At 42.7% G+C, this 27,445-nt stretch overlaps 2 protein-coding genes across 17 annotated transcripts in view; one reads left to right on the top strand and one right to left on the bottom strand.

The window, feature by feature from the left end:
• The window catches only part of ccdc102a (coiled-coil domain containing 102A), a 232,017-nt gene that overhangs the window by 24,264 nt on the left and 180,308 nt on the right, over positions 1-27,445 (bottom strand). For 7 of the 16 annotated variants that reach the window (XM_088296897.1, XM_088296903.1, XM_088296898.1 and 4 more), the window contains 2 exons: positions 24,644-24,814; positions 1,896-1,999 (listed from right to left, as the gene is read on the bottom strand). In XM_088296897.1, the coding sequence (XP_088153023.1) occupies positions 1,896-1,999; positions 24,644-24,814 (275 nt within the window). Of the gene's footprint in view, positions 1-1,895; positions 2,000-4,954; positions 5,323-5,502; positions 5,657-5,731; positions 5,916-6,009; positions 6,741-7,236; positions 7,261-24,643; positions 24,815-27,445 lie in introns of those variants that run through there. The other 9 variants (XR_015843266.1, XR_015843267.1, XR_015843261.1 and 6 more) reach the window with 9 other exon arrangements.
• Positions 15,292-16,710, top strand: LOC148335969 (uncharacterized). Its single transcript, XM_088297214.1, has 2 exons — positions 15,292-16,178; positions 16,255-16,710. The coding sequence occupies exons 1-2, from the start codon at positions 16,102-16,104 to the stop codon at positions 16,541-16,543; spliced, it is 366 nt and encodes a 121-aa protein (XP_088153340.1). The 5' UTR covers positions 15,292-16,101; the 3' UTR covers positions 16,544-16,710.

The following is a 27,445-nucleotide window of genomic DNA, read 5'->3' as shown; positions in this document are numbered from 1 at the left end:
GATTAATCCAAAATGTTTTAACTCAATTAAATATTTTAACTCAGTCAACTCAGTTTTTATTTAATAAATAATTTGCATACTTTGACAATATTGTGCCATATTAACTGTACATCTTTCGCACGTCTCTGAACAAAACACGGTGTTAAAGTTACTACTGGGCCTTGCAAACCAACACTGCTGGCGTGTGGTGCTTGTGGGCAGTTTTGAGAAATTTTTAGAAGAAAAATGCCTGTAACGATGTCTCCATTTAGGGTATATTTAAGAATCAAAGAAAGCTATTAGAACAGTCTTTGAATGAAATATACTTCATATTTGGTGATTTTGCAAAAATTCCAAGATATTATTCAAGTAAATATCTATTATAAGCTTCGCAAAAAATAGTAGTTGAAAAATTTAATTAATCATGATTAATCATGGGACTTTTTGTGATTAATTAGTTAAAAAAATAATCAATTGACAACACTAATATATATATATATATATATATATATATTCTGCAAATAAAAGTACAATATGTTAGCAGAATGTAATCTATTTTGGAGTTTCAAGAAGCAGTAAAAGCTTTTTTTCCCCCCATGAGATAAATCATAGGCATCAGCCTAAAGATATTCTCACAGAGAGCTGTTACATGGGAGCATTGCAATTTTCCAACCATGTGCTCATTAAAAAATTCATAGAATGAGAAAGGCAGCACAGATAAAATTGGGTTAGTGTTAGTGATTCTCAAATAGTGGGGCGCGATGCTGAGGGGGGCGAGTGGGACCCTGGGGAACATGTTTTTTTGCATGGTTTGGGGACAGAAAAAGGCGATCTCAGACAACGCGAGTGTTAGCTCGTCAAAGCTGTTTGTGCCCCTAGTTCACGCAGTAATGGTTTTAAAAAACAAGCGTCGTCCTGTCGCTCGTTTACCCGGAAGTGATTTCTTTCGCCGCTCCTTAAATGCCCCGCGCCAAGCTATCTTGCGCCGCAGCAGAACGGACTTTATTAGAACTATATGTAAGTCTGAGCACAGCAGTAGCAACAAGCTACGTGATGGCAAATAAACGACTCCGCAAACAAGTAGCGTTCTAAACGAGGAGCCGAGCAAGGAGGCGCTAAGCGCTAAAATGAATTGCTCGATGGACGCTTCACTTTTCGGCTACGTGAGCAATTTAACAGACGCTCTCAGGCTGGAACACGGAAATGGCTGACGTCATCACAACGAAGAGGTTCGACGTCAAACGTAAAAATGTATCGTAAACATATTAAAACTGTTGCTTTATGTTATTTATATAGAATTTTTGTTTTAAATCCCCCTGGCTCTTTTTGTCTTTTTTTTCTCTTATGTACGTATTAATAACTGTTTAGTTTGTTCATGTTAATAAAGTTAAAGAAAAAAGCGTAGAGTAAATATTTATCATCTCATCAATATTTGCACCACAGAGTACTGAGTTTCGAGATCCTCACAATCGTCATTCTCAAAATATATATTTTTTAATCAATTTAGCTTTGTTAGGGGATATTTTATTGACAATCTAACATTAATATACAAAGTATAAAAATATACATTAGTACAAAATATTTTAAAAAATTGCGGTGGGGGGCTGAGTGCCATATTACGGTTTGTAAATTGGCTTTGCCTAAATTTTGTGGTCTGAACAATGATGCAAAGTATAAACTTTAGACAAAAGGTGTTTGCTTTGGTCATTTCTTTTAATTTCCTTTTTCTTTGAAAGAGTTTTCTTTTGCATTTAAACTGTAGCAAATCATTAAACCAAAATGCTTTTTGTTTAATTACTTTTATCTTTTTAAAGTTTAAGAGTTTTGGAATGTATTAACATTTTGGTAAATGTGTATGCGTGTGTGTGCGTGCATGTGTGTGTGTGTGTGACTTCTTATGTTTTTGTGTGACTTACCGGGACTGTAAATGTTCCAATTGTACCTGCAGGTTCTCGGTCTGCTCTACTTGTTCATCCAAAGACCTCTGGAGCTTCCTTGTTTGGTTATTGGACTCATCCAGCTAAAAAAATACACACAAGGTCGTGTGAGTAAAAAGAAATACAACAACAACAAGAAAAAAGAAATACGGATACCAGTCAGCCAGCCCAATGCACTGAACCAAAGGATCTGGTCAAAAGTAATGACATGACATGACATAGTGCTGTCAAGCGATTACATTTACAAGAAATTACATCTAAAAGAAATAATCAATTAAAATTAATCACATTTTTCAACTACTATTTTTTGTGACGCTTGTGGCATGTATTTTCTTTTAGAATACCTTGTAAGTAGCGAGAGGGCCCAAGCAGCCCGAGCAACATTGGGGGACTTGAACGTTGGAATACTCACACACTGGAATTGCATTTTTTTTTAATTAATTACATCAGATAAAAAACAATTTTGATAGAATACAATCCCTATAAAAGGCCAAGATTTTGAAAGGAAATTTGTAGATTCCAGGCTGTTACATGCGCCTCCGACTTTTGATAGAGCTTGTTGACACATACAACCAGTGGACCTGCGTGAAGTTGGCCCCCCATTTCTTGCAAAAATAGGGGGAAATAGTTTGTTTCGTTTGTGCTCGTTTGTGCTGTTAAAATTTTCGTTTGTGCTGCTAAGGTTCCAGAGATATTCCACTTTGTTTTATTTCGAGTGGTGACGTCACCCAGCCCCCCATTTTCATCCAAATGGGTCGGGAATGGTGCCATTCGTTTGTGCTGTTAAAAGTTTCGTTTGTGCTGCTTCTGTTCCAGAGATATTACACTTTTTTATTTCGAGTGGTGACGTCACCCAGCCCCCCAATTTTATCCAAATGGGTCGGGAATGGTGCCATTCGTTTGTGCTACGTTTGTGCTCGTTTGTGCTGTTAAAATTTTCGTTTGTGCTGCTTCGGTTCCAGAGATATTCCACTTTTTTATTTCGAGTGGTGACGTCACCCAGCCCCCCATTTTCATCCAAATGGGTCGGGAATGGTGCCATTCGTTTGTGCTACGTTTGTGCTGTTAAAAGTTTCGTTTGTGCTGCTTCGGTTCCAGAGATATTACACTTTTTTATTTCGAGTGGTGACGTCACCCAGCCCCCCATTTTCATCCAAATGGGTCGGGAATGGTGCCATTCGTTTGTGCTCGTTTGTGCTGTTAAAAGTTTCGTTTGTGCTGCTTCGGTTCGATAGATATTCTACGTTTTAATTCACGCGGTGACGTCAGTCTAATTGGTTTTGGATGCTGTCGAACAAGGAGCTAGGTATCGTGCTACCGCGTTCAGTTAATCACGTCAATCACTCGTATTTGTTATTAATGAACCGATGTTTTGTATGTTTCTGCGCATTTTACATTCTTCATGATTCTGGAAAGCAACTGTTGCCGGAGGAACTTCAGGTAAACATGTTACACACTGTTGTAGCTTTTTTTGCTAGCATGCAGTTTTCTTAAAATCTTCCTGTTTTCACTGCTGTAAATTACTTTAAATGCGATCTTATTTCTTTTAATATGTTGTTCTACTGCTCACTCATTTATTTCATCAGTAGTCATTAAAGCTATGTGATTATTTCTTAAATTATAGCAGACGAGAGGCCAAAACATATCCATTGAACTATTTTGAAATAAAAACAACATAAACACACCCCTTGATGTAGCTTTCCCTCATTTGAGAACAACTGAACTAATGTAAAAACAGTACATGTGTAATTGATGAGAGCCTGCAGAGAAAGCTTGGGTTGAAACAATAGCTTTATGTGTAAAAAAAATGACAACAACTAAGCAATCACTGCTTTGTGAAGAACAATTATGTGGGAAGATCTTTGTCTTTTCTGATGCTGCTTTCACTCCACTTTCCAGGTCATTGTACATCTCCCAGGCAAAAGCAGCCCTCCTGCAATATGCCACATAATGTCCAAGAGAATCCCGGGTCAAGCCTCTTTGAAATGCTATGACTGCTCTCAAAGTAAACGCTTTTTAAATGCAGATGGACACTGAAATGCATTTTGGATTGGTCGAAGGCAAGTCGAGTCAGGAAGGCTCAGTCCTTCAGCAGCAGTCTGAAGATGAGTCATGCCACAGGTCTGCAGGACTGCAATGTTGGTACTTTTATCCAAATGGGCCGGAAATGGTGCCATTCTTTTGTGCTGTCAAAAGTTTTGTTTGTGCCGCTACGGTTCGAGAGATATTACACTTTTTCATTTGTAACTGACGTCACGACCACTCGAGCTGCGGCGTCAGTCTTCAATGCCATCGTTCGAACAAGGAGGGAGGTGTTGTGCTACCACGCTGAGTGAATCACACGAATCACTTGTTTTCTTATTAATTCCAGGTTATATGCTGTCTGGAGAAAGCACCCTCCAAACTGGAGACAACTAGGGCAGTTTGATGAATAAGAGCGGCCCATTTTCCTGCTGACAGGCGCAGAAGTCCAGTGAACGTTACCAAAATTTATCCTGATTGCCAACATGTTTTGCAACAAAATATAGTATTAAAATAAGGAAGGGCACCATCATCTTTGTCGACGCCTGTTTCATGAGTTGGTTTTCTTCTCTGTTGAACCACATACAATTAAAAAGCAAAGCCTGATTTTTTTTTTTCAAATTAAAATTACTTCGACAGACATGACCACTAGTGATGAGTCTATAAAGACAGGAATGCGAAACACAACTCAGTTTTATTGACAATGCCTGTTTCAATTTCTAGTGGGGTAAGCCAGCAAGTCCCCATATCCTGAACTTTTCTAACTTTCACTTTTGCTGTAAAAACATCCGCTTTTTGGTTGAACTAGTCTGTCGATTGTGCTGTTTTGGGCCCTAAGAACTAGTATTGTGTTGCTACTGTTTTTCAATTAGAAATTATTTTTAGGTCATTTAGAATTCATCCAGCCGCTTCTCCAAATGGACACAATCGTCGACCTTGCGCGTGTAAGGTTGCTGAAATGTGCATCACTGCAGAGAGAGATGTAAGTTTGTGTCACAAATGAGGACATTTATGAGGACATTTATGTATTTATTTATGTACAGTGCACCTCACAGTGGTAGCATTAAAGACATTGGACTGCACACGTTTTTCTGTCACTAGAGTTAAACACAACTGTATTTGTACAAGACATTGGTACAGATGTTGTCAGAGAAGCATGGCGTTTGTACTATCACAGTGGCTGAAGGAATGGATTCATGCAGGTGCCCCAATAGAAGCAGTGAGTGCTTTTTCTCTTGCCATTCTTGGATCTCTGGCCAAAGCTTTTACCGCTCATCCCGATTTGAAGACCGACATCAATGAGTGCTTAAAGCATGAAAACCTGCCATGTTTTGTCAGGGTAGATGTTGCACACTGCAGCAATCTGATCTCCCAGTGGGACCGCCTGAAAAATAAAATACATCGTTTAAAAGATTTTTTCTGAGATTTAGCACAAATACTTAAGTCACAATGTTTGGAACATGCAAAATAACTTCTATGTGCCATCACTATTGTGGCACTTAATGAATCTGAAGGTAATGACAGTTCTGGAACCCCTCTCCCATCAGAAAAGTGGAAGAAATACCTAAAAGCTCAAATTGCACAAGAAGAATGTATCAGCATGCTCGATGAAGAGGTTCAGGCACAGGAACCCGTCGAGGTGCATCAGCATCAGATCCCGACTAACGCTCGACAGTGAGTGACAGAAATATGTGAGGAGATCAGGTCACTTGCCATGGCTGAGGGGGACAGAGATAACATCCACTTCCTCCCTGAGATTATTCCCCACATCATAAGACAGGGAAGTTACTTACCAGTCGGGACAGGCGTAATTGTCCCTCTCTTCCGAAGTACCTGCATCACTGCAAGTTTGGCAACTGTTGAAGCAGAGTTCAACAACATAAAAAAGGGCTTTTTCAAGCATGAAAGCCTTCTCATTCGAGTTGACCGTTTCGTTGCTCGTCATCTTGCCTTCATTGAGGGAAACGTGGATTTCTGCTGCAAAACAAAAAAGCTGATGTATTAAGACCTGACGATGCCTCTACTACTTCTCATACTGAGGGAAAAAATACATTAAAAAAATGATGTTGACCTTGGTGATGAGTCTGATGCTGCTACAGTCTTCATACGACTGAAGTTGAGAACTGGAGAGGCTTCGTAGATTGACACCGACTGTAACTCCCTCCGCAGGCACGACAAACACAAATAGTTTTCTTTTGGATAACGGGTTTAATGAAGGCGTCTTATTCCAACAAAGTAACTAATGTCACATACTGAAACAATATAGAAACGAAAAAATACCTCGTTAGCTGCTGCCGCAAAAGAGGGAGTTGAAGGGTGAATTGTTGAGGTGATCACTTGTCCTCCTTGTCTCTATTCCTAATAAAGTTTGACTGAAGCGACCGCAGGGTCAAACCAGTTGATCGTCTACACACGTGCGGAGCCAAAACCGGGAAGTATTTAAAGGGAAACGGAAGGCTAGGGGCGTGTCCTCCAAACAATGCGATACTATGTATATAATTAAATGCAAATACTAATATGTAAATTACTTAACTGCATACATTAACTATACATATAATTAATTATGAATAACTAACAAGAAACAAATAAATTAAATCCATGCCCAATTATGGCTACATTTACACCTACCTTGGTATGAGTTGAACAGAAGTTGCCCTGCTTGAAATTCCCAGAAGTCTGGTGCTGACAGAATTTACTTTGAGAGCAGTCATAGCATTTCAAAGAGGCTTGACCCAGGATTCTCTTGGACATTATGTGGCATATTGCAGGAGGGTTGCTTTTGCCTGGGAGATGTACAATGACCTGGAAAGTGGAGTGAAAGCAGCATCAGAAAAGTCAAAGATCTCCCCACATAATTGTTCTTCACAAAGCAGTGATTGCTTAATTGTTGCAATGTAAATAGTTTGGTGTTTTGTTTGTTTCAGTTTTTTTTTTTTACACATAAAGCTATTGTTTCAACCCAAGCTTTCTCTGCAGGCTCTCATCAATTACACATGTACTGTTTTTACATTAGTTCAGTTGTTCTCAAATGAGGGAAAGCTACATCAAGGGGTGTGTTTATGTTGTTTTTATTTCAAAATAGTTCAATGGATATGTTTCGGCCTCACGTCTGCTATAATTTAAGAAATAATCACATAGGTTTAATGACTACTGATGAAATAAATGAGTGAGCAGTAGAACAAGATATTAAAAGAAATAAGATCGCATTTAAAGTAATTTACAGCAGTGAAAACAGGAAGATTTTAAGAAAACTGTATGCTAGCAAAAAAAGCTACAACAGTGAGTGTAACATGTTTACCTGAAGTTCCTCCGGCAACAGTTGCTTTCCAGAATCATGAAGAATGTAAAATGCGCAGAAACATACAAAACATCGGTTCATTAATAACAAATACGAGTGATTGAAGTGATTAACTGAACGCGGTAGCACGATACCTAGCTCCTTGTTCGACAGCATCCAAAACAAATTAGACTGACGCCGGAGCGTTAGTGTTTGTGACGTCACCGCGTGAATTAAAACATAGAATATCTATCGAACCGGAGCAGCACAAACGAAACTTTTAACAGCACAAACGAGCACAAACGAATGGCACCATTCCCGACCCATTTGGATGAAAATGGGGGGCTGGGTGACGTCATCACTCGAAATAAAAAAGTGTTATACCTCTGGAACCGAAGCAGCACAAACAAAAATTTTAACAGCACAAACGAGCACAAACGCAGCACAAACGAATGGCACCATTCCCGACTCATTTGGATGAAAATGGGGGGCTGGGTGACGTCACCACTCGAAATAAAAAAGTGTAATATCTATCGAACCGAAGCAGCACAAACGAAAATTTTAACAGCACAAACGAGCACAAATGCAGCACAAACGAATGGCACCATTCCCGACCCATTTGGATAAAAATGGGGGGCTGGGTGACGTCACCACTCGAAATAAAAAAGTGTAATATCTATCGAACCGAAGCAGCACAAACGAAAATTTTAACAGCACAAACGAGCACAAATGCAGCACAAACGAATGGCACCATTCCCGACCCATTTGGATGAAAATGGGGGGCTGGGTGACGTCACCACTCGAAATAAAAAAGTGTAATATCTATCGAACCGAAGCAGCACAAACGAAAATTTTAACAGCACAAACGAGCACAAACGAATGGCACCATTCCCGACTCATTTGGATGAAAATGGGGGGCTGGGTGACGTCACCACTCGAAATAAAAAAGTGTAATATCTCTGGAACCGAAGCAGCACAAACGAAAATTTTAACAGCACAAACGAGCACAAACGTAGCACTAACGAATGGCACCATTCCCGACCCATTTGGATGAAAATGGGGGGCTGGGTGACGTCACCACTCGAAATAAAAAAAGTGGAATATCTCTGGAACCGAAGCAGCACAAACGAAAAATTTAACAGCACAAATGCAAGAAATGGGGGGCCAACCTCACGCAGGTAACCAGGGGTGCTTCGCTAAAAAATTGTAAGGGCGTTATTGAGACATTTTTGGGTAAATCACAAAATAACCTAATGAAATATCAATGCTGCTGCCAGACCTGATGTTAAAAATTTCCATGAGTTTTCTTAAAGGTTTATACCCCTCTAAGTATTGTAAAGTAGTGTTTCCGTGACGTTAAGAATGCTGCCCGGGCAACAGCTTTTCGCGAAAATGCACAAGCTTCGTGTTGCAGCGTCATAAAGGCATATTTCAACTCAAAAGTAGTGTTGATTTTCTTAGAGAACAGGAGTTGCCAAGGCAACAGCTTTGTGTAAATGTTCACAAATGATGTGTTGCAATATGGTGAAGCCCTCAAATATGTTTCGAACAAATATGAGGTAAATCTGGTCAACCTGTATGGAGAAAAAACACCAAACATTAAAAAAATACAATTCTTTTAGACAGTAGCCACTAGCGATAAAAAGTGATTTTGGAGATGTGTTCAGCCCTGGACTATTGTCAAAGGAGACAAATCTTTAGAAGTAATTATCATTCATTCTAGATGAAACGTATAACTGGGGCTGCTTTTTCTTTTTTTTTTTTTTAACTTGTACGGGGTGCTCGTGAGCCATTTTTTAAAAACTGCTCAAGAAACTAATAAATATATATATATATATATATATATATATATATAAATATATATATATATATATATATATATGTATACATGCTTCCATGTTTTTTCTGGGTTGTTGAATGTCAGGGCCGAGACGCCTTGTTAAAAAGTCTGACAGCAGTCGGCAGGAAGGAGCGGCGAAATCTCTCTTTGGTACAGCAAGGGTGTAACAGTCTATCACTGAAGGAGCTGTGGAGTGTTCTCAGAGTGTCATAAAGTAAGTTTCGTATGGCTACACCTCTATTCATAGAGGTGTGGGTCCGGGAGCGAAACAGAGTTTCGGTTCGGACGCCGGGATTTTGGATCATTCTTGGTTTCCCCGTATGGGTACTCTGCCACCGCACGACGACAACGTGATGATCCGGCGCGGCGGCCCTGAACTGTTGCCAGCCAGTCACAGGGTAGACATAGACGCCGTCACTGAGTGGGAACCGAACCCACGCTGCCCGCACACAACTCGGGCGAGTGTACCACTACACCATCAGTGACTCAGAGTGTCATTGAGTGGGTGGACTGGGTTGTCCAGTATTGATGACAGTTTTGCCGTCATCCTCCTGCCCCCCACTGAGTCCACAGAGTCCAGGGAGCAGCCCAGGACAGAGCTGGCCCTCCTCACTAGTTTGTCCAGTCTCTTTTTGTCCCGGCCCGAGATGCCTCCTGCCCAGGAGACCACTCCATAGAAAATGACTGATGAAACCACCGAGTCATAGAAGTTCCTGAGGAGTGTTCCCCGAACGCCAAAGGACCTCAGCCTCCTGTGTAGGAAGAGTCTGCTCTGACCCTTCCTATAGAGAGCATCTGTGTTGTCGCTCCAGTCCAGTTTATTGTTCAGATGAACACCCAGGTACTTGTAAGTTGAGACCCTCTCAACGTCTGTTCCCTGGACATTCACTGGTGCAGGTGGAGAGTGCCAACGCTTGCGGAAATCCATCACCAGCTCTTTGGACTTCCCAGCGTTGATTTGGAGGTGGTTCTGCTGACACCAGTCCACAAAACCCTGCGTAACCCCTCTGTACTCCCGATCGTCACCGTCAGTGATGAGGCCGACAATCGCAGAGTCATCAGAGAACTTCTGCAGGTGACAGGTTGTGGAATTGTATTTGTAGTCCGAGGTGTAGAGGGTGAACAGGAAGGGAGCCAGAACAGTTCCCTGCGGCGCTCCCGTGCTGCAGAGGAGCACGTCAGACACACAGTCCTGTGTTCTCACGTACTATGGCCGCTTTGTGAGGTAGTCGTGGATCCATGTGATGAGGTGGTGGGCCACTCCCGCCTGCTCCAGCTTGTCTCCCAATAAGGCGGGCTGGATGGTGTTGAAAGCACTGGAGAAATTAAAGAACATGATCCTCACCGTGCCCCCCGCCTTCTCCAGGTGGGAGAGTGAAGTGTGGAGCAGGTAGATGATGGCATCATCTACACTGATGCCAGGCTGGTATGCAAACTGGAGTGGTTACATTGAGGAGCTGACCAGGGGGCGCAGATGGACGAGGACCAGTCTCTCCAGGGTCTTCATCAGATGAGACGTCAGCGCCACTGGTCTGAAGTTGTTGAGCTCCTTCGGATGTGTCAGGCTCGCTTGTAGCGAGGTGAAGGAGGAGGACCCAAAACGCAGGAAAGCCAGGCAAGGGTAACTTAAAAGGAATTTAATGAGTGGTGCTGGGAGAAACAAACAGACGTGACAAAGTGCAAAATAACGAAAAAGGAACTAAACGCGACTAGGCTGAACAAAACTGACGAGGAAACAGGGACAGTGACAAATCTCTATGAGCGAGAGTGTGAACGAGAACGAGAACGATATCAGGAAGCGACCGTGACATTCAGGCAAAGGAAGCAATGTCCCGACAACAAGCCGTCGGTCCTGAGCGCTTAAGTAGTGCGGGTGATTATCAGTCAATGTGAGACAGCTGCGTGGCTGAATGAGGAACCGGTGTGTGGCTGGTGGGCGCGTCTCTCCAGCCATGATGACACGAGAAGGGGACAAGCGCTGGAGGAAAAGCCCCCACTCAGCTGGGACAACAAAACAAAGACATGACATGACCGAAACGGGACAAACAAAAACCTGACATGACCGAACGGGTCATGACAGGATGGGGTGTCTTTGGATAAATCAGTAAACACCAGGACTACGATCCCAGTCATTCCTATGCAACGGACTTCTAGTTTCATTTGATAAATGCTTTTTCTTTAATCAATGTCGATCAGATTCAGTAAATATGAACCTGCTAAATTAAATAATTGACATTCTGTCCTGTCAATGTTTAAAATAATGCCAGTAATCATCATACATTCCTTCAACTGCTTGAGCCAGGGAAAGGTTGAAGATTCTGCAAAAAACATGTGATAGCTGGTGGGTGCATGCTCTGAGGACTTTACCTGGTATTCCTGGGGTTTACTGCCAGGAGCGCACGCCTCACATCATGTTCCTCTAAAGTGAGTGAGGCATGGAGTGTGGGGGTGAGTCAAAGTGAGCAAAGAAGCAGTTTAGCTCCTCCGCCAGAGACGCACTCAGGTCTACCGGTGTTATGCTACCTACTTGGTAGTTGGTGAGGCGCTCTCGACCTTGCCACACCTCCGGTGGTCTGTTGCTGGCAAGGTACTCCTCTTGTAGTACGTTTTGGCTTGCTTAATGCCTTTTTTCAGGTCAGCATGAGCCACACTGTACAGAGCCTGACCTGAAGGCAATGTCACGGGCCTTGAGGAATGAGCGAACCTGGCTGGACATCCAGGGTTTCGTCTATGGGAATGTCCGAATGGTCTTGTTCAGGGACACAGTTTCCATGCAGAACTTGATGTAGTCCAGTACACACTGTATGTAAACATCAAGGTCCTGATGATCAAAGAGGTCCCAGTCTGTGTCTTGGAAGCTGTCCTGTAATTCACCCATGGCGGTCTCATGCCACGTTTTCACAGTCTTTGTGGTGGGCTTCAATCTGCATCTGCGAGGGGTGTACGGTGGTCTGACTGGCCGAGGGGGGTGAGGGGGATGGCTCTGTACCTGTGCTCGATGTTTGAATACACATGATCAAGAGTGTTGTCGCCCCTCGTTGGGCACTTAACATGCTGGTGGAACTTTGGGAGTACAGTCTTTAAATTGGCCTTATTAAAGTCTCCCGTTACTATATGAACGGCATCAAGGTGGGCCCGCTGTTGTTTGTGGATGACGCTCGCGAGTAGCGATAGCGCAGTGATAGCGTTAGCATCGGGAGGGACGTAAACAGCAGTGACAATCACTACTGTTAGCTCCCTCGGGAGAAAATAAGGTGGACATTTAACGGACATGTTCTCGATGTCAGGGGAGGATTGCTTCTCAACGATCTTGCTGTTATTGGACCAGTTCTCATGCATGTAAATACAGAGACCCCCACCGCTGCGCTTACCGGTGTCTCTCGCACGATTCGCGCGATGAAGCGAGCGCCCAGCTAGCTGAATGCTAGTGTCGGGAACGTTGGCGTGCAGCCAGGATTCCATTAAGATGATCACATAACTGTACTGAACATAGCGGTTTCCCATGATTCGTAATTCCAGATCGTCGATTTTACGGACTATGGATCTGGCGTTGGTGAGGTAGAGACTTGGCAGTGGTTGCTTGTGGGGCTGCTGTCGTAATTTTAGTAGGAGACTGGACCTGCAGCCCCGCTTCTGCTTCCTCTCCCTCCGTCGTCTGTATTGCCTCCCGATCCTGATGACAATCCTCGGTGAGCCGGACGGCCTCGCTAGTTCTTCAGAGAACATGATTTTGTTTCAATAACCAATGTCCACGATGTCCTGGCGGGTGTATCGATATTGTGCCACAGATTGTGTTAATTAAAAACTAACATCCATACATAAAAACTAAGAAAGAGCACTGGAGGGGAGAGCTTTCAGCCGTTGCATCCATATGCGCAGTCATCTTGGCAAAAAAAAAAAAAAGATGACACCGTGAGCAGTCAACCCATGAATAGGTTTGTGACCATTGTGGTACAGCCCTCCTTGCAGTCACAACAGTTTGACAGTGAAATTAGCACCGGCCCCCACGCCACCTCCAACCTTTGCAAAGGCTCCACACCATCTAAGTGTTCCGACGGCACTTGCCAGTCTCAGCATGGGACAGGGCAATAGCTTGCAGCATAATACAGTCCTGATGCGTATGCCAGAGGTGTTCACAACACACAAGGCCTAAAATAAGGCTCACACCCATAAGTTTACCAAAGTTCTCCGGGTGCAGGAGGGACTATTGGTGCTGGAGAATTGAATGGGAGAGTATCCAATAACAAGTGGAACTTGCTGGTTCACCGGAGTGCAAAAAACTGCATCGACTAGACAGCGTAGATGAGACTGTGAAAACTGAATTGCGTCTTTTTGTATTGCCGGGATGCAAGCGATATCTTCAGAGAACTAGAGCACTGTTATGGTGATAAAGCACAAACGGCGGAGAAAATTGTACTCGAACTACAATCAAGACCTGTTGTTGGAAGCTGTCAGCCACGAGAGGCTCTCAAATTGATCCTAGCAGTCGAAAGGGCAGCATTGGACCTTACTGATGTAGGGTGTGTGGATGCTACACAGAATCAATTGGTGATTTGGTCCTTAGAGAGCAAACTACCTGATGTCATGAAAAGGGAGTGGCTAATGTAAACAATCCTGTTAACAAAGTCCAATGAAGAAATCGATTCCATAGACTTTTACTGTCCCAGAAAGACCAAAAGTCATTACTTGTGAGGTTGGAACAATTACTGCCAAGGAGGCAGTGGTCTATTAATACTTCTTGAACGCCAAACAGTCAGAAACTTGGCGACAGAAGGAAGTCATTTATGAAGAAGTCTGTGAGGGAAAGTCCCAAAAGTGACTCCCAAGGGGCAGAGCGAGTTGTATGTGGTGATGAAATTCATGGAGGAAAGCTTTTTCAGCAACACTCAGGAAGGCCACATTGCCTGAGAAGAAAGCTCAGGTAAAAAGGGCAAAACCCTGTACAAAGTGCCTTGACATTCATGGTACGGATGGCACTTGCACCTTTAACACTAGAACACCGGGGATTTTCTTACTTCCCCTATCATGACTGAAGGGCAGCCGAATGGCTGTGAGGTTTTGAATTCAAGTCAACAGCCTACAATTAGCCACCCTTTTTTTTATAAATGAAGCCATTACCTGCCAGATTCGTTATGCTCACTGCTCAGACTCACCGTTCCCCGCTAGCTCCCTACAACCTTACCACTGGGCAAGTCTGCAACTCCACATTGTGTGATGTATAAGTATCAGCAAGTGATTATTTCTCACAAAATAATGTCCAAGTTTATTTTAGTGTTTTCTAGCAGTTTGTATGGTGGCCGAGAAAGCTCACAACAACTGCGAAAGCCAAAACACAACAACATTGAAATACACACTATTGCAAAACCACAATGGAAATGCAAAAGCTACAACACAACAACATTTGAACTGTAGTACTATTGCAAGAGCTCCCTACAAATGCCGAGGCAACGGAAGTGAGCGAAACTCTTGCGGGATGGAAAAAGGCGCAAGGTTGGAAGAGTGATGTTAAACTTTAACAATTGTGATGTAAGCCTTGCGTCCACACGATATTATTATCCACGGAATATTAAGAATACTGTAACAAATTGGACGGGAGGGTTGTATGAGAATGAAAGAAGCGGATGAAGAAGAGACGGAGGGAGATCCAAGAGTAACAATGACGGAATAGGTTGCTCTGAGTTTGCGTCGGCTCCAGATCATGGCAGCCGTGTTATAAGAATAAAACAGGAGATAACGAAACGAACGTCTGACGTTGTGTCGTTTGAAGATGCTGCAATACTTCAAAAAGCACGATAAATAAATGACAGTTTTACTTGAGTTTATTTTTCCAACTTTGCTAATCAAAACCGCAATTTAGCGCCTCAACCTTGTTTTATCTGAACATTAACTCAACATTAGCAACGTCTATTACGTCATTTGAAAAACACAGCATAAACTATTTCTGCTATTGCTAGAGTGACTTATGTTCCAAAAATAAAACAACATTACTTTTATTACAATTCCGACTTTGCGTCTTTTCCCATCCTGCGGGAGTTTTGGTCACTTCCGTTGCCTTGGCACTTCCGTTGTGTTGTCGCTTTTGTAATAGCGCTGCGGTTCAAATGTTGTTGTGTTGTACCTTTTGCATTTCCATTGTGGTTTTGCAATAGTGTAAATGTCAATGTTATTGTGTTTTGGCTTTAAACAAAATAAATTATTAAAAAATACATATAAAGATAGATGGAGTTTGTGAAACTGTGGAGTAGTACTTGCCGTCAGGAGAAGTGAAGCCACTGGTGGCCATCTTAAATTGCCACAAGCTATGCCCACCTAACTTGAATACATTGGTTCCTCTGGCGTTTTCTCATTTAGTTTCTCTGAGGCAAAAATGCCACCCTGTATGGCATACGATTACACCAATCATTCTAGGAGAATAGATACATCTGAATTTCATTGATAAGAATGGAATTATTAATTTTCACTCGAGGTAAATTTGCTACTATGTATGCTTACGTGTTAATCACAAATCACGCGACTGAGATAACGTACTCTGAATGGTTGATGTGTACAGTGAAATTGTTCTCTTCCAGCTTAAAATGCACTGAAAACAACGTGTTCAGTTAAAAAAATAACAGAAGTTGTAGAGGCAACGTAAGATGGCTGCCCTCTGGCTCCAGCCACATGGTGTCTATTGCTATTCCATTTATTCAAGCAACATCAGTTCCCCTTTATAACAGTATTTTTAAAATGAATAAATACAATAAACAACATACAGTCTACCGTTCCAAACTATTAGGCACAACAGCATTTTAAGATATTTTACAGACTGAAAGAACTCAAAAGTTGATTTTGTGGCATTATAAGACCTAATAGATTGAAATATTTCTGATTGAAATAACTTAATTAAACAGCCCTATTTGCATGTTAGTAAAGGGCCCCTTGCTTGTTATCACTTAACAAGCCTTGCATCCATTGAAAATTGAGCTCTGGGACAATTTGGTTGCTCTCCTGCCTGTGTACAAACCTCTGGTCCGTAGGCAGCCAGCTGTGACACGCACAGTTCAGCGATGGTCCGGAGAAGCCGAGGAAGCCTTAAAGGACTGTTTCAACACAACTGTGTGGGAGGTATTCAGCGAAGCTCACGGTGAGGACATTAATGGTCTAACAGACACAATTACAGACTATATTAACTTCTGCATGGAGAACACCATTCCCACCAGGACTGTAAGATGTTTCTCCAAGAACAAACCCTGGATCACACCGGACATTAAAGCTCTCCTGAAGGAGAAAAAGATGGCTTTTCTGTCAGGCGACAAGGACGAGTTGAAGAGAGTGCAGCGTCAGCTGAGGAGGATCCGAGAGGGGAAAAAGTTCTACAGGATGCGGATGGAGGAACAACTGCAGCAGAACAATGCCAGGGATGTCTGGAGGGGCCTGAAGACCATCTCAGGCCACGGACAACCGGGTAAGACCCAGAAGGGGGGGGGATTCAGTGGGCAAATGAGTTGAACCTATTTTTCAATAGGTTTGATCAAATGCCTGACCTCGCTCAGGCTCCCCTGCTGCAGCCCCCACCAACCCCTCCTGCCACTGCGAACGAGACCCTCTCTCCCCCTCTCTCTCCCCTCTCTCGCTCCACAGGCTCCAGTTCCCAGCCTCATCTGACAACCACCACTTCCTCCTGCTCACCCTTGTTCCTCACAACATCTCAGGTGAAGAACCAGCTGAGGAAGATGAAGGCGAGGAAGGCAGCAGGCCCAGATGGGATTAGCTCCCAGCTCCTCAAATCCTGCGCAGACCAGCTGTGTGGAATCGTCCAGCACATGTTCAACCTGAGCCTGAAGCTGGGCAGAGTCCCCCAGCTGTGGAAAACATCCTGCCTGGTTCCGGTTCCAAAGACACCCCATCCGAAGGAGCTCAACAACTTCAGACCAGTGGCGCTGATGTCTCATCTGATGAAGACCCTGGAGAAACTGGTCCTCGTCCATCTGCGCCCCCTGGTCAGCTCCTCAATGGACCCACTCCAGTTCGCATACCAGCCTGGCATCAGTGTGGATGATGCCATCATCTACCTGCTCCACACCTCACTCTCCCACCTGGAAAAGGTGGGGGCACGGTGAGGATCATGTTCTTTGATTTCTCAAGTGCTTTCAACATCATCCAGCCCGCCTTATTGGGAGACAAGCTGGAGCAGGCGGGAGTGGCCCGCCACCTCATCACATGGATCCACGACTACCTCACAAACCGGCCACAGTACGTGAGGACACAGGACTGTGTGTCTGACGTGCTCCTCTGCAGCACGGGAGCGCCGCAGGTAACTGTTCTGGCTCCCTTCCTGTTCACCCTCTACACCTCGGACTACAAATACAATTCCACAACCTGTCACCTGCAGAAGTTCTCTGATGACTCTGCGATTGTCGGCCTCATCACTGACGGTGACGATCGGGAGTACAGAGGGGTTACGCAGGGGTTCGTGGACTGGTGTCAGCAGAACCGCCTCCAAATCAACGCTGGGAAATCCAAAGAGCTGGTGGTGGATTTCCGCAAGCGTCGGCACTCTCCACCTGCACCAGTGAATATCCAGGGAACAGACGTTGAGAGGGTCTCAACTTACAAGTACCTGGGTGTTCGTCTGAACAATAAACTGGACTGGAGCGACAACACAGATGCTCTCTGTAGGAAGGGTTAGAGCAGACTCTTCCTACTCAGGAGGCTGAGGTCCTTTGGCGTTCGGGAAACACTCCTCAGGAACTTCTATGACTCTGTGGTTTCATCAGTCATCTTCTATGGAGTGGTCTCCTGGGCAGGAGGCATCTCGGGCCGGGACAAAAAGAGACTGGACAAACTAGTGAGGAGGGCCAGCTCTGTCCTGGGCTGCTCCCTAGACTCTCTGGACTCAGTGGGGGGCAGGAGGATGACGGCACAACTGTCATCAATGCTGGACAACCCAGCCCACCCACTCAATGACACTCTGAGAACACTCCACAGCTCCTTCAGTGATAGACTGTTACACCCTCGCTGTACCAAAGAGAGATTTCGCCGCTCTTTCCTGCCGACTGCTGTCAGACTTTTTAACAAGAACATTGGGTCAGGCCTACAAACGGGAGGTCATTAGTGCAATTGTGCAGTCCTAGGATGCAATATACACTACTACTGTACTTTCCGCCAATGGTGTACTTAAATATTGACCAATGATGTATTTTATTTACCATTACAGTATTCTTATTACAGTACTTTTATCACTGCAGTATTTCTACCATTGCAGGACGTTCACTATTACAGTACTTTTATCATTGCAGTATTTCCTATCATTGCGGTACTTTTACTATTACAGTACTTTTATCATTGCAGTATATTTTATCATTGCAGTACTTTTTACCATTACAGTACTTTTATCATTGCAGTATTTTCTATCATTTCAGTACTCTTACCATTACAGTACTTTTGTCATTGCAATATTTTTATCATTGCCGTATTTTCAATCATTCAGTAGTTTTTATCATTCCAGGGTTTCCCACTCTGTATAATGGACAGGCATTAGGAGTGTTTCCTTACACTTAGATACGTTTATACTGTGTGTATTTGCATGCTTTTTATGAATGTCTGCTGCTAATGTTATACATTAACGGCTACATTACGCCGCCGACTCTGTGTGATCTATATCTTTGCTGCTGTTACACCTCAAATTTCCCCATTGTGGGACTAATAAAGGACATCTTTATCTTTATCTTTATCTTAAGCTGGAACCCAAAAAAGAGCAGATGCAATAAAAACAGCAATGGCCCCAGAACTGAACCTTAGATCTTGGGCTTCTGTGTGTCTCTGACTTTTGCCAGAGCTTGTTGACACTTACAACCAGGGCAGCTACAGAAAAAAACTATAAGGGCGTTATTGAGCCATTTTTTTAAATCACACAATAAGTTAATGAAATATAAATGCTGGCCTTACCAGGCCTTGCTGGTAAGAGCAGAAGAATGACTTCCGTGTCTGCAGACACGTATTTTAGATGTGGATTCCGTGGCTGTTACCACGCTGCATCCACTGTACCGCTCCACACAAATGAATGGCTTGATCTTAGGTCAACCATTAGTCCAAGAACAATTGCGCTGCTGTACGACTCTGTGTGATCTATATCTTTGCTGCTGTAACACCTCAAATTTCCCCATTGTGGGACTAATAAAGGACATCTTTATCTTTATCTTTATCTTAAGCTGGAACCCAAAAAAGAGCAGATGCAATGAAAACAGCAATGGCCCCAGAACTGAACCTTAGAAATGTGTTACCCAAGATGGCGGCGCGCATGGACGCAGCGGCTAACAGCTCCCCCTCTCTAATCTCGTTGCACACTTGAGTACCATGACAATAAAGGGATTTCTATTTCTATTTCTACTGTGAGATACGAGGGAAAAATAGCAGGGAAATACAACAGCAGTGCTGGCTGTGTTCTAACCATGAAGACTGCTGAAATGCTGGGCACACGACTTCATATGTAAATGTGGACATTGCCTGATGAATAGTGGTGGTCTGGAGGACAGGGGGTTGAGATGTCCAGTTGCAAATGTTGCATAAAGGCCTCTCCACAATAATCCGACCTAGCCATCGTGGCCAACTGTTGAGTCGGCCTGAAAATGACCAAACAACACGCCGCAAAAGCCGACTGAGTCGCCAACTACTGCGGACCCTCTGTGCATAAGTAAGAAGTAGTATCGCTCCATGCCATCGGCTGCAATAGCCAATATGATGCATTTGCCGGTCATGTCGAATAACGGGGGTCTTTTGTGAATGAGAATGATTATTTTGTCTTCACGCTCTTCTGTCCAGCCAGCCGTCTTGTCCATAGAGGAGTTGTGAAAATGAGTGAAGTTCGTTTAGTTCTTGAAAAATAGCTTAAATTTTCAGTCATTCCGCTTTCGTTACTTCTTGTACAGTGCACTGATTTGCTACCTAACAGCCAACTACAGTGCTCATTTACCCAAACAGCCCAACCTGATTCTACACATTGAATCAACCAAACACCCCCCCCAGATACCACAACAATGGTAAGCACACTACACTAAACAGACAGCGAGTACCGACTTTTTCCTATTTTCCTGTTTCTTGGAAAATAACAAGATAATAATCTGTAATGACAAATAAGAGGATGGAAAAGTTGCCAGGCTTTTAAAAACCAAATATCCCCCTCTCTGTGTAGGAAGAATTCCCATTTTGTAAAAGAACCGCAAAAGTGCCTTTTTCGGCCCATTTACAAGCATGCTGCAGCAGTAGTTAGCCAGATGCTGTCAAATCAGAAGGAACATCTCTTTCCAAATAATAATACACAAGGTTAAAGAGTAAAATAGAACATTTATCAAACCTTATTCAGGTTCAATTTAAAACTGCTGACTGAAGTACTATTTTTTTATGAGTGTATAACAAGAGGAGAAACGTCCACAATTACAAAATTACAACAATGGTATACACAGCTTTTATATTTTCCACAGCAGTAACAAAGTGACGAAACTAAAGACAGTGAAATAAAAAACTAAATAAAATAAAATGAAAAAAATTAATTAAAGAAATAAGAATGGGAGGGGGGTTATCTTGCTGAAAAAAAGTCCATACAAGGTTGCCACTGAGTAAAAAACTTGGTCAAAGTACCCTTTCTTGAGTATCTGATTTTTTTTCTATTTTCAAAAAGGACATAACATCATTCATCCAATGAATATGTGAAGGAGCATTTGTAGATTTCCAGGTCAGGAGGAGATGACGTTTCACAATGACCGAAGTGAAAGCGACAACTTCCAATTGCATAACTGAATATTGAGAATAATCTTCCGGGTGACCAACAATTCCAATGTGTGGTGACATGGTTACAGGCCTGGAAAGAAGCTTATATACAGTGTCAAAATAAATTTGCCAGAGGTTTGTCAGGGCTGCACAGGAAAAAAACATGTGCAAAATCACAGGGAGAAGTTCGACATTTATCGCAAACATCCGTCACATTAGGAAAGGACTGCGCAAGTCTGCTCTTCGATGAATGACGTCTAAACACAACTTTGAACTGAATCAAGGTCAAGTGAGCACAAATAGAAGTTGTATGAATAGCTCTCAATACAGAGTCCCACCAGTGACCCTCAAAGACTAAACCCAGTTCACGCTCCGATGCCCCCTTCTTAGTTATTGAAAGAATCATCCAGCCATCCATTATCTGTATTGCTTCTCCTCACTAGGGTCGCGGGGGGTGCTGGAGCCTATCCCAGCTATCTTCGGGCAGTAGGCGGTGGACACTCTGAACTGGTTGCCAGCCAATTGCAGGGCACACAGAGACGAACAACCATCCGCGCTCACACCTTAGGGCAATTTTGAGTGTTCAATTGTCCTGTCATGCATGTTTTTGGAATGTGGGAGGAAACCGGAGTACCCGGAAGAAACCCACACAGACACCTGGCGAACATACAAACTCCACACAGGAAGCCCGGAGCCGGATTGAACCCACGACCGCTGCAGTCTCTCACTGTGAGGCCATTGTGCTAACCAGTCGGACCACCGTGCTACCCTTGAAACAATCAATAGAATTATAAATTTTGGAAATCAAAGACTTTCGTGACGAGTCGAATTGCAAAAATCCATTCCAAGGTTGATCAGGTGGTATTTGAGGGAAGTCGGGGAACAAGTTTATCAACGGAAAATAACGGAAAAGATGGGAGGATGGAAGGTCGAATTCAACAACCAGGTCAGTGAAAGAACAAAAGGCGCCATCCCAATAAAGATCCTTAAAACAATTGAGTCCCTTCTCCTGCCATACAACAAAAATAGGGTCACTAAATCCAGGTTTAAACACTGGATTCCTCAGCAGTGGTGTGAGTGCCGTGAGAGCCGAAAAATCAAACTGCATCCTAAACTGAAACCATATCTTTAGAGATGCCATAACCATGGGGTTGTTGGTAAGACGGGAGGGGCTTATGGTGCAAGGGCCTGTCAATAAAGCAAAAAGTGAAACTCGGGGGAACGACTGTGCCTCCAAGCGACCCCAAGTGACTGCAGGCGTCAGAGACCAAAATGCGAGTTTAGCTATGTTCGCAGCCCAGTAGTAATATTGGAAATTCGGTAGAGAGAGACCACCATAAAATTTACAATTTTGAAGTAATTTTAACCCTACTCTGGGTACTTTATTTTATTCCACAGAAAATGAAAAACAGTTGAGTCAAGTGTCTTAAAAAACCGTTTTGGCAAAAATTCTGGCAGACAAAAAAGAACCAAAACTTCGTCAAAATAGACATTTTAACAGCATTTATTCTCCCAAATCAAAGTGAGTGTGAGCGAACCCCACCTTTGAAAGTCGGCCTTCATCTCTGTCAAAAGAGGAGAAATGTTTGCATCGTGAAGAAAATTAAAAGACCTGACTAAGTTGACCCCCACGTTTTTAAATCCTGAAGGGCTCAAATTAAATGGGATTACATCTTGGGAAAGCTGAACCGCTAAATCGTTGAATAATAGCGTACACTATTAGAGATGTTGACTTTATATCCAGAGAACAAGCCAAACCGACGGAAGACTGAAATAATAGCAGGGAAATATTTAACCGCGTCTGAAACACAGAGCAACAAGTTGTCACCATATAACGATAATTTTGGAATGTTTCCTGGTAATACCTTCAAAAATGGAACAGGACCTCAAGTTAATTGACAGCGGCTCTATTGCGAGTGCAAACAGTAGCGGTGACAAGGGCCACCCCTGCCTACAACCTCTGTTCAATAGAAAATATCTGGACTGAATATTGTTAGTGATAATACTGGCACAAGGGAAGGTATCAAGAAGGCGTATCCACGATATAAGGGTCTCACCAAAATGTAATTTACGTGGGACAGCAAACAAACGGCCATTCGACCCGGTCAAACGCCTTCTCAGTGTTGACAGAAATAACTACTTCAGGCACAGTCGTAAACTCCTTCGAATAAATAATATTGAATAAAGTACGAACATTATAATAAAACTGACACCCTCGTATAATACCAATCTGTTCCTCAGAAACAATACTTGGAAGGACCCTTTCCAGTCAGCGCGCCAAGGCCTTTGCAAGAATCTTTGTGTCCACGTTCAACAAAGAAATAATCTTGTACGATGTACAAAGTTCTGGATCCCTGTCCCGTTTTAAGAGAACACTAATAGAAGCCTGTCTTAATGTGGAAGGGAGAGACCCAAGCAGCAGAGATTCAAGCAAAGGAACAAGTTTGTCACTAAATGCTTTATCTGGTGCAAGTTATTCGACATTGCCGCTTCCAATTCGGTCTTAAAAACGCATTCCACCTCGTCACGCAGGGCGGAAAGCAGTTTAGCCTTAAAGTCTGCAGGAATCACGCTCGTAGCAGCAGAAGTCATCTCCGGAGAAGTTGGCTTTCCAGCAGCCGCGCACCGCGCGGGGGTGGTTGGATTACTCTGTGACGTGGCTGTAGCTTGGGAAGCAAGCCGCGTTTGCGCGGCTGCAGGGTTGCCCGTATTCCTTGGCCACATAGGCATTGTAGCAACAGTGGTGGTTTTGCACGACCAAAATGAAATACTAGAAGTGGTTCAAAGAGTTTGTGAATATCCCCAAAAGTTCCGACTTTGCAGGAGCTCCCGCAAGCACGTCTCACTCCATTAAGTCGCTAAACCGGAAGTCCCCCTGAAGTACTATTGAAGTACAGATTTTAAACTCCCTCAGCCCATTTGCTCAGACACTTCCCATGAAATGTGCAACCAATTCCTGCAATTTCGCATTGTTAAATTTTTACAGTTAGGACCCTTGTTTCAAACACCACAGTTGATCCCTCTGTCCATGTCCCGTGTTCAGCAGTTCCCAGTGCTCAGGTCAAACTGATGACAAACCAGATAGCACTTCATGGACAAATACGACAGGCCATAGAAGATACAAACATATCAAGTTGGGCAGGGGAGGACGTCACAGGGACGCTATCAAGAACACCAAAAAACATAACAATTTGATCGGGGAAAACATACACCACACAATCTGCACACCGACAAGATTACAGGGGAATGCCTGAGAAGGTCAGCCTTGGACGTGGAACGTGGACCGGGCCAGGGGAAGGAGCAAGGAAGACCGATTCAACTTACATGACCCTTGACATAGAAAACCTCCTGTAAAATGTGAGGCTGGGCTGAGATCAGCGCGCCATTTTTCAATTGTGATCGACCGAGTACAGTTTCTCGTGAGATTAAGAAAAAGCAGCCCAGATATCTGTCTTTGTACTATTTCCTGAACTCCAGAAAAAGAAGAAACTAAAATATCGGAACTCTAATCACCTGTTGTTGAGTCTATTTGACCCTTTTCTTATTGAGTACAAAAAATTAACACGCATTGGAGAAAGTTTGGCTTTTAAGGTTCATTTACTAAATATTTCTCATTTTCTCAGTGGCTCAACTCCAAATTTGTGGCTTGTGAAAATGCTGAGCCGCAGTGGGAAGCCACTAGCCAAAGTATTTGGTGAGCAACATTTTTGTCCAGCCCTGGTAATGTGCATTGGTGAAGTAGTCGAATGTGAAAGAGTTGGAATAGTGGATAACACAATTATGAAATTCACTGTTCTGCAATATTAACAATCAAACAAAATAGCACAAAATTTTAGTTCTTACCTCATCTTCGGCCTGTCCTAATTCTTTCTTTAACTCTTCAACCCGTAGGCGCAGTTTTTTTACTTCCACTTCATGGCCCTCAACCCTCCTGTTTGCATGGGCTAGCTCTAATGTCTTGTCCTGGAACTGCTTCTTCATTTTAGAATGAATATGATGAAGATCAGCCAATTCCTGAATAGGCAAAATCAAACCAAAAGTGAGGCTAATGACAAAATACATCTACTAAAGTCTTTCTGGGAGGTCAGACATTCTGTCGCCATTGTGAACAAATCCACAATGAATAAAAATGAATAAAAAGTATAAAATTAGGTAATCTATGTCAATGGGAAATGCTTTTCTAAAGACAAGACTACAGGCAATACAGTAAAAAAAAAAAACTAAAAAAAAAAAAATTCTGAGTGAAAGCCAAGGGTTATAATGTTTAATGTATGTAATGTTTGATAAAAAATCAAATATTGAAAACTAAATCTCTTTGAGACAGTCTACAGGTATTAATTAATAAAATGGAATATCTCGAGGGCCAGACGAAGAGGAAAAACTTGGTCATGGATCGGGTTTTATACCGTATTTTCACGGCCAAAAGACGTGCAGTATCAAAGGGCGCAGTGTCAGTTGGGGGTGCTATTTCTGGATTTAACTCATACACTTGGGTGCATCGCACTATAGGGCGCATGCTAGCTCGCGCATGCTAGCTCACGCATGCTAGCTCTCATTTAAAGAAGGACAATTCCACTGATGCTAAAGGAGCCCTCATGATAACATAGCAAATTGACAATGTCAGGGGAGTGACATTAGTCACCACACTGCTTTGAGTCACGTTTTTAAATCATAACCAAAAACTATCACTGAACAGCATACAAGCAAACAACAAACAAAGAAATCCAATTTACACAAAACATGCATCATTCATGTTCCAAAAAGAAATAAAAATCATAAAAAAAGAAGAGTATTGCAATGCATTCTGGGAGCCTATCGGCCTCAGCCAATCAGATGGCTGGTTAGAGAGATATGAGTGGTGTGTTTTGGGCAGAGTTTTTTTTTTTTGCAGAGTCTGTTGTCTAAACCTGTGATGATTCTTGCTTGGAACAACATGAATGATAAGACAGACTACGACATTGTGGAAAGCTGCCCTTTTGTCTAACTTTCTCCCGCACGTACATACTGGTCTGTTCTAACTGACTGTTCTAACTGACATCTAACATCGCCAAAAAAAAGGTTTTCACAGAATTTATTTGTCACAGTCAATTCTGCGCATATTGGTCTCAAACTTTAACCAGCAGGGTGTGCTAACATGCACTTTGAAAAGCCCTTGGGGGGACGGGCTCATTACTCAACAGAATAGCACGTGTACAGATCTATGGTTCTCAATCTATATGTGTATATATATATATATATATCCCTGTAGATGTACAAAAAATAGGGCAAAATTGGACATTTAAATATTCATAACTCACTTCCTGTTCAAATTTCTCACTAGGCCCAATGAGAGCACAGCGTTTGTTGAGTTTTCGTGCATGTTTAGTTAAAATGCAATTAAAGGCAGAGAATACAATAAATAAAAATAAGGATAATAACTTGAGCTGCAAGCTGCTATAAAGGGCCCCCAGAGCCCTGTCAATATAGGGGTTCTGTCACGTTGAGATCATGGCACATTGGAAAGTGTTGGGTCGTCTTGTTTGTAGGTCTTGGGCTGCTACATGTGCCTCCAACTGTTGTTAGACCTTGCTGACATGTACAACAAGGGCTGCTTTGCTAAAGATTTATAGGAGGTGTTTCTGAGCCATCTTTGAAAAATGACATAACCTAATAAAATATTGATGCTGCTACATGGCCTGATATTTTTGCAAATTTTCACGAGTTTTCATGAGAATTTGTTCTCTCAAATGTAGTGTTGTATTCTTGGTGAATGAAGCGACGCGTTGCCACTACTATGATGAAAAATCAGTTCGATGATGTATTCAGGTCTGAACTATGATCAAATGTGATAAAACTTAAGAAGTAATTTTTATTTGGGCCAAGTTACAGCAGCTTTTGAACTCAAGGCGACACGACTTAAAAAGTTAGTTGAAAATGTCGTACTTCTTGTCAGATTTGGCATATTGCTCCAAGAGACTTGTTTGTAGATCTTGGCCTGTTACATATAGTGCCAAATTTTCATAGCTGTAAGTCAAAAGTAAAACTGGGGCTGCTTTTTATTATTTCTAGGGGGCACGAACAGACTATCTTTTAAAACTTGCAGAATAAACTATTAAAATTTGGGTGAAGAGTTTGCCAGGCCTGATATGTGTAGATGGTTTCATGAGTTTTCGTCCATACTGAGACCCTCAAAATAGAAGTTGTTTTATTGGCGAACTAGGTGTTGCCATGGAAATAACTTTTTGCAAAAACTTTGTGTTTCTTAGATCATGAAAGCCTAAATATTCTTCTGAGCAAATATGAGGTAGACCTGGTTAATCTGCCGGGAGAAAAACATCATCATGAAATATTTACTTCTTTTAGCCAGTAAGTGGCACTACCACTACGATGACAGAAAAACTTCATAGATGTCTTCAAGCCTGTACTATGTGAGAAATCTTTAGAAGAAATGATGTAGTTTGATTTACAGAAGCTTTTGATGTCAAAGTGATGTTAAACTTTAAAGTAACTTCCTGTGCAGTTTGGCATATGGTTCCAAGAGACTTTTTTGTAGGTTACATATGTTTCATATATGTTACATATATATCAAATTTTCATAGCTCTAGGTGAAACATACAACCAGGGCTGCTTTTGTAAAATATTTCTCGGGGGCCCAAGCGACCCATC

The sequence above is a fragment of the Idiotropiscis lumnitzeri genome, chromosome 5 (assembly GCF_059441095.1).
Source record: "Idiotropiscis lumnitzeri isolate Australia: NSW breed Sydney's pygmy pipehorse chromosome 5, RoL_Ilum_1.0, whole genome shotgun sequence".
NCBI classification, from domain to species: domain Eukaryota; kingdom Metazoa; phylum Chordata; class Actinopteri; order Syngnathiformes; family Syngnathidae; genus Idiotropiscis; species Idiotropiscis lumnitzeri.
This window is presented reverse-complemented; position numbering and strand designations above follow the sequence as displayed.

What these genes read in the sequence shown, in the direction of transcription:
- LOC148335969 (XM_088297214.1), top strand. Translation starts at nt 16,102, where the DNA reads ATGGTCCGGAGAAGCCGAGGAAGCCTTAAAGGACTGTTTCAACACAAC. An exon ending in GGTATTCAGCGAAGCTCACG is followed by an intron (nt 16,179 to 16,254) that starts GTGAGGACATTA and finishes CATTCCCACCAG; the next exon opens with GACTGTAAGATGTTTCTCCA.